The sequence below is a fragment of the Scardinius erythrophthalmus genome (genome assembly GCF_964197995.2).
Source record: "Scardinius erythrophthalmus genome assembly, chromosome: 18".
NCBI lineage: Eukaryota > Metazoa > Chordata > Actinopteri > Cypriniformes > Leuciscidae > Scardinius > Scardinius erythrophthalmus.
In genome coordinates, this window is record NC_138238.1 from 18,168,536 (window position 1) to 18,179,987 (window position 11,452).

The following is an 11,452-nucleotide window of genomic DNA, read 5'->3' on the forward strand; positions in this document are numbered from 1 at the left end:
TGTTACAAATAACAGTAAACAAATATATATACACATCTTTTCAGTGGGTGCTTAATAAACTGGTAAACTTGTCCGTAAAAAAAACTCCTATGAACTGTAATAAAGTGCACGCTCTCCCTTCCATTACTGCTGTGACCAGTATCACACCGGAGACTATAAGCTGGGTCACGAACAGTTGGTACAGATCCATCCTCGAATAACAACGAGGGTAAATGGCGACTGTTATGTTCATTCTTACAACTTATAACAAAACACCTCAATCATTCTTGTCTACCGCTGCTCCGGGGTCGAAACAATGTCGGACTGTGTAGAGCTCACTCATGATGGGTCTATGCTCAAACTGCAGTGTCAATCAACAGTCGTGGGAGGGGCTTGTGCAAAAGTACGTCGCATTGCCCAGAATCTGAGAACGGGTTGTTCTGAGACACTGCTTATGATTTATGGGGATTAAAAAAAAACAGCACTGGGTGGATTTTTATCATTATAGGGTGGTTGTGTACACACACTGTTAAAAGTGAATTTTGCATAATAGGTGCCCTTTAAGTAATGTTAAAATGTTCTTATAAACTGACCTGTACAATCACAGTATCACAACAACAAACAATGGACAATCAATCCAGGAACAGAAGTCACACCATAGGACATACAATATTTATTCAGGAACACAAACAATGATAAGTTAATTATCAGGTAGTCCACAAATATTGTGGGAATGGTATCAATACAGTCAAACGGGGGAAAACATACATGGAAAACCATTGGGAACAAGTGACCCCAAAAGAAAAGTTTGATCAGAATTGGTGCAAATGTAAAATAAAACAAATGAATTTTTAAAATAGGTTACTGACTGCTTCTTGATAATGATTGTTTTCATCCAATAAGAAATTAAATTATATTTATTTTAGATGTATAATTTTTACATAAATAGAAATACAAAAGAAGATGGGGCCAGGATTACAACTTGAATAGGAGATACTTTTTCAATAACTGTTAATGAGACAGAATTCCCGAAAAGCGTTCATGTAGAATTCCCCCAAAAAGCAAGAAACTACAAAATATGATATACATATGAATGCATCATGCAAAGTGGCAAGTCTGCTTACAAACATGTTGTATAGTAGTCTGTTTTAATGTAGCTCTAGCGGCATGGATTTACTCTCCCCAACTAAGAAACAACACACCTAAACCAGCTCCCCCAAAAACAGATTTAAATAAAACTGTGAACCATGAGTATAAAATATCCAGATCTTTCAGAATAAATTTTCAGACCAATCTTTACAATCTTTGAGGACATCAATGAGTTACTGCATAATGGACAAAGCAAAGCATCATGGAAAATCCGTTTCGAGTTCGAAAAAAGTGTGTTCAACTAGTGAGATTCCCTGATTGGTTGAGTAGAGTCAGATGACCAGTGAGGTACGAAAAAAGTCCCATTATCCAACGGGGAAAGAGAAAATGTAAGTCCGATACACAATGTTTAAGTGTGTAAGTCTCACACACTGTACACATGAACGCTTGCATTACTAGTTAGTTAAAAACCGCAAAAACAGATTGCTAATCCACATGCAACGTCTTGCATAAAGAACATCAGATAAAAGGATAAAAAGTAAAACGTGAGAAAAGTTGCTGCCTCAGGTGCTAGATGTCCATCTTTGAGAAAATACCAGAAATAATCCAAGGGCGCAATGATCATAGTCCCATATATGTTAAACTACTTTTTTATTATAGAAAAAAAAATTCAGTTGCTTTCTTTCTTAGTAATACAATGTGCGCTTGTTTCTTTATTTTTCTTATTACCTTTGTGTTGGCTTTCGCTCCTCTTCTGTAAATGTCCATGTTGCTTGGTTATTCTTGGTTGCGCTCTCTCCCCCTCCATGTTTGGTGAGTGAGAGAGAAAAACCAGTGCCCCTGACCCTCCCCTGACCCTCGCTCCCCTCCCGTGGGCCGTGTAGTCCAGGCCCTCATCTCTCGGCCTCCATGGCGACGCTGGCCTTCTGTTCGGTTGCCGCTTGCTGGTTGACAGCCGAGGGCCAACCTGGGGGCGGGTGGGCCTGTTGCGGGGAAGGCCCCTGAGTCCATAAGCCCTGCTGGTTGGGCACGGGTGGGGTCATGCCCCAGCTGACCGGAGGTGGAGGGGGCGAGGTGGCCATGCTGGGACTGCTGCTGCTGTTGAAGCTTTCTGAGGCTTTGAGTCGCGAGAACATGGTGAGGGCGTCTGGGAAGTTTGGTGGCGTCGCGGGTGTGTTGGCAGGAGTACACATCTGAAAACAAACGGATGAAGAAAGAATCACAAATGTGTTCTTTGATGATGCACATAATTGCACAAATGCACAAAACTTACACTATTGTTGTAAAGTTTGGGGTCGGCAAGATTGTACGGTAACACTTTATCTTGATGGTCCCTTTTACACGTTCTGTTAACTAGAAGTAACGCTGCTCCTACATGTCTACTAACTCTTATTAGAGTGTTAGTAGAGTATTAGTAGACTGGTAGTGTTAGGGTTAGAATAAGTTGACAAAGAAACTTATAGTCAGTAGAATGTCTGTTGGGGGACAATCAAAATAAACAGATATTAAGCAGACAGTCTATTAAAACTCGAATGACTCTAGTTCACTCATAGGTGCAACGTTACTTATAGTCAACAGAATGTTCAAAGGGGACCATCAAAATAAAGTGTTACAGATTGTACAGTAACAGTTTGAATATATTTTAAAAATAGAATTTATTCCTTTGATGCAAAGCTGAATTTTCAGCAGCCATTACTCCAGTCTTCAGTCACATGATTCTTCCGAAATCTGATTTGTTGCTCAAGAAACATTTCTTAGTATTATCAATGTTAAAAACAGTTGTGCTGCTTAACATTTTTGATACAAATCTTTTTTCATAAATTTCTTTCATATAGTTTCTGATGTATCATGAATATAAAATGTATTTATTCATCTTGCTGACCTCAAACTTTTGAACAGGTGTGTATATATATATATATATATATATATATATATATATATATATATATATATATATATATATATATATATTTTTTTTTTTTTTTTTTTTTTTTTTTACTTCATACACTTTAATCAAATTAAATCAGTTAACCAGATCTTGCTCCACCTCTAAAATGACTTTCCTTTTTGGCTGATGTCACAAACCCGTCATGTTGATAATATCACAAAAAGGCAGCTTTCCGTGATCTAATCAATTCCTGATGGATGCAATTAGGTCCCATCTTTTACAGATTACAGAAGTAAATTAAGCTGCGAAAGCATTTCATGTTGAACACATTCTAAACTATCTGACAAGCAGCTAAAATATTTTACAGTGGCAAAATTCAATTCTGCTAAGGTGTCCCAGCAGATCATCCCGACATTCCCTCCCTTCCTTCGCATTCTTGCTGCCTGTGCTGATTGGTGCTCTTCGAACAGTTCTACTTCCTGTTTCTCATCTATGCTCAGGCATCACCCGCTCTGCCTTCCTCTGTGTGATGTTCGGCTACTCCATTACCTCGGTGACCTTCCCATTGTCCTATCTAAACTCGCTGTCCTCTGTCCACAGCAAAACTCACATTTACAGAGGTACACAATAGGCCTCATGAGAGCACCCCCGCCATCCTGCATTGTTTTTGGCGGGAGAGCAACATCACCAGAATAAACAACATTTCAAAGGCTGCCACAAATGCGCACATGAGCAGTCTGTGGGTTGAATTAGGACTAATATGTGGGGGGAAATCTAGAGATTTTTGTGAATGAAAGGTAAATGAATGGACAGCGTTTCATTGGGATACTTCCTGATGTGCCCTTGCACAGGTACCGTATGAGAAACATGCCCATATTGTCTTACTGCAGCGATCAAATCCGTATCTGTGTCCCATCCTGTCAGCAACCTTGAATCCTGCCATCTGCAGTTTTTATTGACCCATCAGTAAGGATATCTCGCCAAAAACCACAAATCACCCTATTGTGGCTGGTCAAAAGTCTCAAATGGACTTCAGTGTCCCTAGATGGCTTTAATTCACAAAAGTGTTTACAACAGGAAGTCTGAGAGATAAAAAAAAGCTATGAAGCTGTTAAACAGGCTTCAAATGGCACTGAGGGGGCGTTTTTGAGAGTCACACAAAATGGCATCTAATAATGCATCAGCCGTCAGGACAGCTGCTGCAGATGTGGAGAAGGTCAGTGGCTTAACACGGCCGTCAAACCGAGAGCAGATGCATCTGCAGATCCTCCATAATTCAGAAACATCGACAAGAGATGCAGTGTACATAACAAACACGCTCTGGTCAACAGCTGGGTTGCTGTGGAAATATTTTGGTTGTGAGGACAGATCTGTTGATGAGAAATGAGGTCAGAGTTGGCGTAGAAAAACAGAACCTGTGGTGCACAGCCCAGTCCACTTTGTTACACTGCATTTTTTGTTTGTTACACTTCATTTACTTGGAAACCTAGTGAATGTTTAACTGTTTTGTCTGTTTCGGGACACTGTTAAAGCTGTGTGTTACCAACAGAACTGTAAGAAAACGGCTTCTAAACACACCCCTTGTCTTTCACTGGTTGGACAAAAGGACAGGCCAGCCCCAAACTCACGCCATTGGATGAGCCGATGTTGCAGTTTTGCTGGTTGGAATTCTAAGAATGTTTAGATAGAAATACGATTTTTTTTTTTTTAACAGGTATTTTAAATTGCTCATTGCATTGTGATTTGTTTTAGGGTTAATGGAAATGTACGTAAACTTAAAGGATTATGTCCTGGCAGAAAATTAGCACTACTTTTTCCGGTTTTCAACATATTTTTTTGTACAGACCCACGTTAATTCTTTTTTTTTTTAGAGAAATCCACTAACAAACGGCCTACATAGGGTATTTTTTCTCTACATATTAAATTCAATCAAAAAAAAGTTTTTAACATTGAAATAATAAGGTGTTTGAGTGGTTTCTTTTTAAAACAAGACCAATGGAGAGCAACAGTGCCAGCTAAATATTTTAGCAACCTTGGTTCTGAAAGTATTTTTCCCATAAAGAGTTATAACCATGAACCAAACACACCAGCTACAAGGTGAATCGAAACAATACAAACTTTGAAATTTCTTTGAAACTTTGAAAATCGGTGAAAATGACAAAGGTATAACACTGCTTCAGTGACAGAAATAACTACAATCCCATTAAGCATCGTTAGTAACAACTGAATTAAACACGATAGAAAAATAATCATTTGCTATATCCAGCAAAGTAAACTATCATTTCTGCAAGCTTTTTTTCAAGATATATATGGGTGTCTTTCCAAAAACGGACACTTGGAGACTCCAAAAGGACACCTAATAACCAAATGATATAAGGTGTCCATATAATTCATACATTTATGCACACCAAAGCACACAAAAACAAAACAAAACAAAAAAAAGACCAAAACTTTTCGGAATTTAGTGTACAGTATGTATACAGTTTACAGCTGGTTAAAGCTTGTTTACATTTCTAGACATGTCAATTTGCCATACCAAACAGGACCACATGGATATATACCACAGCATATACCATCGATTAACAAACTCATAGCTTTAGATTTATAAATTATCGTTAAATTAATGGGATTTTTACTTCCTGAACCCAACTGTTTGACTCTACAAGACACTGACAATGATCCAGGTCAAATGTGGGACTTGGAAAAAAACATTGTTTTGAATCAATAATATTTTGACTCCAAAATGGACATAATTGTGTTGTGTGCCCATTTCCAACATGAACCAATGCAAAAACATGTGTTAAACATTATTAAACAGTGTGTTTGGTATTCCAAGCGCATCCGTAAACATTGCATGGGCATCAGGAAAAATAAATGAAGAGCATCAATTATGTTTCCCTTTCTATTGTTCAAGTAGCCAGACTGTTCCAATCCAGAAACAAGCAGTGGGGGGGATTTACGGATTTCACGTGAGCTTGAGAAAAACGCTCCTCCATTCCACTGGAATAGCTGAAAATGTTTAACGCAAAACAAAGGAAAGCTTTCAAATTCCTTTGAACTGAACCAGTGAAACTCGGAGCTCGGAGGTTCTACTACAACCACTGTTTTACATCCTCACGCATGTATACATGACTGGAATTATGGAAAGTGATAACATTGTTAGCAGATGGAGTATGAAATATAATAATAAGGTTTGTAATGAGATAATTAACTGTTCACTGCAGTGTTCCATTGTAACAGAACTGCACTGCCTGATCTGCTGCACGCATATCTGTGAGTCTCTGTGAGAAAGAGAGACGCTGGGAGGTGTGGACAATGCCTTCAGGAGCTGCTTTGATTTTTAGAACTGTAATTTGTAATCACATACTGCAGAGATGCAGAGGTTTTTCCTGATCTCTGCACTCTATTATCGTGTGCGTCTGTTCAAGTGTTTGCACATATGTGAGCAAATGATCTCTCTGTTTGAGGCTTGATTATTAACCTGAGTGTTGGCACAGTACAGAGTGATTTCAGAGCCAAAAAAAAAATAGACAAATATTGTCTGAAAATGGATGGTTTTTATGGTGAAAACAAGACGTAACACTTACTGTATGCTCAAATCAAGGACATGACTGGCCAATGCTGGCTGCAGAGTCCTCTGCCAAGTTATGTGCATCGTAAAACAGCTAAAGTTGTTCAATCAGAGCAGTTTAAAAGGCATCCAACTGAAAGACATCATGGAGAGTTATGACATTCTTTTTTCAGCACGATGAACAGAAGTAGCGACAAATTTTTTCTTCCGTATTTTGATGTACATCCGAGCGTTTATCAAACAGCTTATTGAAAAATAAAAATGTACTGGGACTTGGTTCTATGTTAATTGGATTGTGAATTTTCATGTCGTGCTTTAAACTGTTTGTCCTTGAGTATGTATGTGAACAGAAATACATGAAACAGAAAGGCATGGATGTTTGTACTATAACTATGACAAAATACTCTATACTTTAATGGCCTGTTCACACCAAGAATGTAAAAATAACTATAATGATAACTCCACGTCCACACCAACAACGATAAATTACAGTTAATTTTAAGCTTGCATGTGATGTTATGTCGTCTGTCGCTTTAAACACACATTATCTTTAAAATCAGGTGGATTCTGATTGGTTGTCTTTATCATTCATCAGCTAGAAAAAAATCATTTTGAAATTCATTCCAATGATATTATTCTTCTGACGCTAATGCTATAGCTGCGGGGGTGGAGTTCTGCAGTGATAAGTTTCAAGAGCATGCTAGCATACAAGAAAAAAGAAAAGAAAAGCTAGCATAGCATGTGTTTTTAGAGGTTTTGATTCAGGGGAATGGAATCCTCTATGGAACGGCCTCTACCAGCAAGGGTAATTTGGGCCATGGCTTGCTAACCTTCCAAACCTTGATGTCTTGGTTTGACATGTGCATGACAAGTTACTTCTTGTTCGCACATTTGCAATGCATGCTGGGAAACAATGCCTGTAAATGTGGTTTATGTGGTTGACTCTCTCTGGCACCCTAATAACACAAAGCATGAAATGCCAGATGCTTCAGTTCAAACAGAATCATTGTCTCAGAGTGAAATACTTTGCATACATTGACTTTTGACATTCCAGCAAAAAAAAAACATTATACATTTTTTCTTTATAATGTTTCACAAGGTCTGATTATCCCACTTCCCCAATTCACAGCCTCCACAAGAGAGAACATCTGCTCTCTTTTATTGGCAACATGACTGTAAGGTCATCAAGATAAGGAGCTTCGCTCCATGATCATTTTAATCAAACTGTCTGTTAACTGCCATAAACTCGTCAATACTCTAACATTTTCTCAACTCTGTCTACACTGCAGATTGTATCTAAACATTTTAATATTGCCTATTCTTTCTTAGGTCACACCCAGGAACAAACCACAGTTAAAGTTACCAGAACTTGAACCCCTCCCTCTCAGCCCCAATGCCAGGAAAAGAGCCTTTTCTACTCTTTGTGTGTTAAATCCTGTTTTAATTACTGGAGGTGACTGCATGGTCAGAGCTTCACTAACAAAATAAAACGTTATTTGTCAAAATGTGGATTTTTACATTTGTATCCTTTGGTAATGAACCACACATTTTACTGTGAATTACTTTTTTGTGTTTCAAAACCCAGATTTCATTATAATAAATTCATAGTTAAGTTTTTCAGTGTGACATCCAAATTTCTTTTTTGAGTATTGGGCTCAGCGTGCGAGTTATGAGTTAACGTGGTCAGCAATTACTGTAGGACTACAGCCGCAGGGTCACTCCGCAGGAGACAAACATCTAACATTACATCTGTCCAGAGCATGATCTCAGCCCTTGACGACTTGCCCATTCACAACAATCACTTCCTAATAATTAACGTTTATTAGTAAAATGAATGAACAGCAATGCATTCAGATGTTAAGCTTCAGGGAGGCATGAACATGTGGTCAACTTTAATTGCGGCGGTGATGTTGTGCTTTAAAATAAACGCTTGAATGAGTAGTTCATGCAAAAAAAAAAAAAAAAAAAAAAAAACCACTCATGTTGAGTAAATGATTTTATGTTAAGACTACAGTCAACATCAGTGATTAATTTACAACAACCAATTCTGAAATCCTGTTTACTTAGGACCCCTCCAAACAAGACTGCAGGACCAAACCAACATAAAAGAACACTCTGTGACTTAAGCACACAAGTATTTTTTAATACACTTATGACTTCAAAATTACTTTCAATCAAAATTAGTGTGCCAGCGCAAGGGAAATTGTGGCACAAACTTGATTAGGAGAGCATAACTAATAACATTAGTAAGTGTTGGTAGCCATGCCACAAAAATCACACCTCTGCTTCTTGTGTTTTCACCTGGATCTATTTAAATTATGAGGCAGTGGACAAACTATCCTGCGTTCAGTCTCAAGCAATGATCCATAGGTACTTTTGTATCCCCCATCCCATTCTCACATCAATAAACCTCAAACAAACATGGGGTCAACTGATATCTGAAATATTGCACAACATTGTGTATGTGTGCTGATGTGTAATATGTAACTGAACATCAAAGATTTTCAAATTTAATTACATAAAAATAATAATTATTATTATTTTTATGAACCAGCCTGACTGGCATTAAAAATAACTGACTCAAAAGAACGATTCACTCACAATTCGAACATTTCTATGACTTGCAAGCATGTTTTGATCTACACAAGAACATTAGTTACTAGATGAAATATTTTACCGCAAAGCATAACTAGAAAAATGTATCTTCACTATAGGTTTACTATTTACTATTACTATAGGTAGGTTTACACAACAACGTTGCACTAAAAACGGAACAGTTTTTCCCTTGCACTTTTGGCGTAGCCCCTACGGACGGCAATGTTGTCAAACGATCCCTGTTCACACAGATCCACAAAAACGACTAAAATCGTTGCATTATACATGCCAAGCCAGAAGTTGGCGATGTCACTCTGTAAAGAAACACTTTGCGCATATAGACTGAACACACAATACACATGCGCATGATGTCATCGTTTTCACAAATACAAGTATTTGTAGTTTAAATAGAGATGATAACGGTAATGGTGTAGTTTTCAAAAACTATCACTTTGAATCACATTTCTGAAATACATAACTTGGACACAGTCACCTCTGATAATAAAACACTTTAAATTGTAACGTAGACATGCATTTTCTGTAAAGCTGCTTTAAAACAATATGTATTGTGAAAAGCACTATACAAATAAATGTGAATTGAATTGAATTGAATCCCATTTTCAAAAGTTTGTGTTTTCAGGCCCCCAAAACACTGTTGTCATGAAATGAACGGCCAAAAGGCATAAAAAGTTTTCCGTTTTTAGTTTCGTGTAAGCTGCCCCTAAGTTAATTTCATAATTCACTAAAACATTATTAAAATCAAAAGCTGTATTTAATATTAACATTATTTAATGGACACCAGCTAACATGAACAATGAACAGTAGACTAAACATTTACTAAGAGGATCTTGTTGTATTAGTGTATTGGGACCTTAGTGTTAATACCTAATATTTCAAGGTTTTTCAGTGACAATAGGATATTCCAGAACTCCATCATCATGATGCACATATATCATATGTTCCCTTTTAATAAAGGAGTTAAACACTAGCCCTAGTCAAGAAGACACTGATTTTTGCTTGACTGATGAAACCACATCCGTGATACTTTAACCTTGCGGCCATTATTTCATTTCAATTATGCTGCAACAAAGAAATACTGCCTACCTCGGCACACTACAGTAATAACAGTGAACACAGCGCCTGTGTGTGTCAGTGTGTGTGTTTATTTCTGGAAGCCCCGTCTCTCCGCAACATGGCCGACACTATGGCTACAGCTTTACATTGTTATTGTTGCAGCCACGATATAAACTGAGCTCGTACATTAGCATAACAAACACGTGCAACAGAAAAAAAGTTAAATTCTTTAAAGTAAACGCTTATAAACAGAGATGGCGGCTTTCTTACTCACCATTTGATGATGGTGACCGTAGGGTATATTTGTCTCTTGAAAGAAGGCACTAAGGGCTGTCTGTGAGTGAGAGATCATAACACAACATTACTTCACATGCTGTAAAGTAATATTTAAACATTATTCATATCCCATTCATAGCCTAATGGGGAACTGATGGGGTTTCACTTATTTTTAGCGAGCTGAAACGAAAGCTCAACATTGATACACTCTGCTGTAGTGTAATCTGTCAGTGGTCATCTTCATTGCATAATAGTAAGGGAAGCTAGTACACTGTGTCATGGGGAAGGATTATAGTATTTAATCTGGAGTAAACTCTAATTGGATAGTAGTCTATCTTTGTTGAGCTTTTCGCAATTGTTATAGCCTACTAAAGGGTGTATTTAAGTACATTTTTATATCAAAAATAAAACACATTCATAGATTTGAAATGCCCAAGGATGAAAATAAAACTGGTTTGGGTCATTGTTAATAGTCATTCCTAGAAATGGCAACTAGCCGCGCGACAATGTATACAGTACATCACATAAACAATGCACTGGCGTAGGCATGCATAGTGTGCTGTCCATTGCGCTCACCTCAAACTGCCAATGTGCCGCTTGCAAAAGCTGTTTCGCTTGGTCTGCGGCACATCCAGCTGTCAGGACGAACTGGTTTATCATAACTTGATGCTTGAGTTCATCCATATTCGCTGGTGTTTATTTCCGAGCCACGAACGATAGTGCTTTACCCGGGACAGGATTTTTGAGATTTAGTCTCTCCGCTTTTCTCTTTCAGTCGTCCACCATTACAGCCGGTTGAGCAAACACAAATATTTACTGTAGGAGCGCTGGCGTAACGAGCGCCAGATGATTGACAGCGTGAAGCAGCCAATCAGAGCGGGGCGGAGGTCATGGGAATTGTATGCGTAAGGATTCCACGTTTGTTGTGTTTCTGATGATACTGCATTCGTTTGACGTGTGTGTTGAAGCGCTCGAGATAG

The 11,452-nt window shown here is 38.0% G+C and overlaps 1 protein-coding gene across 1 annotated transcript; it reads right to left on the reverse strand.

Annotated features, from left to right (window-relative positions):
• Window positions 1-637: 637 nt before the first annotated feature.
• Window positions 638-11,277, reverse strand: ubald1a (UBA-like domain containing 1a). Its single transcript, XM_081392667.1, has 3 exons — window positions 11,049-11,277; window positions 10,471-10,530; window positions 638-2,261 (listed from the first exon to the last, which is right to left on the reverse strand). Exons 1-3 carry the CDS (start codon window positions 11,154-11,156, stop codon window positions 1,962-1,964), a joined length of 468 nt encoding a protein of 155 aa, XP_081248793.1. The 5' UTR covers window positions 11,157-11,277; the 3' UTR covers window positions 638-1,961.
• Between the last annotated feature and the right edge of the window lie 175 nt (window positions 11,278-11,452).

Coding starts and splice junctions, on each gene's coding strand:
- ubald1a (XM_081392667.1), bottom strand. CDS start 11,156: ATGGATGAACTCAAGCATCAAGTTATGATAAACCAGTTCGTCCTGACA. Junction 10,531..11,048: donor CGGCACATTGGCAGTTTGAG/GTGAGCGCAATG, acceptor TCTCACTCACAG/ACAGCCCTTAGTGCCTTCTT. Junction 2,262..10,470: donor ACGGTCACCATCATCAAATG/GTGAGTAAGAAA, acceptor GTTTGTTTTCAG/ATGTGTACTCCTGCCAACAC.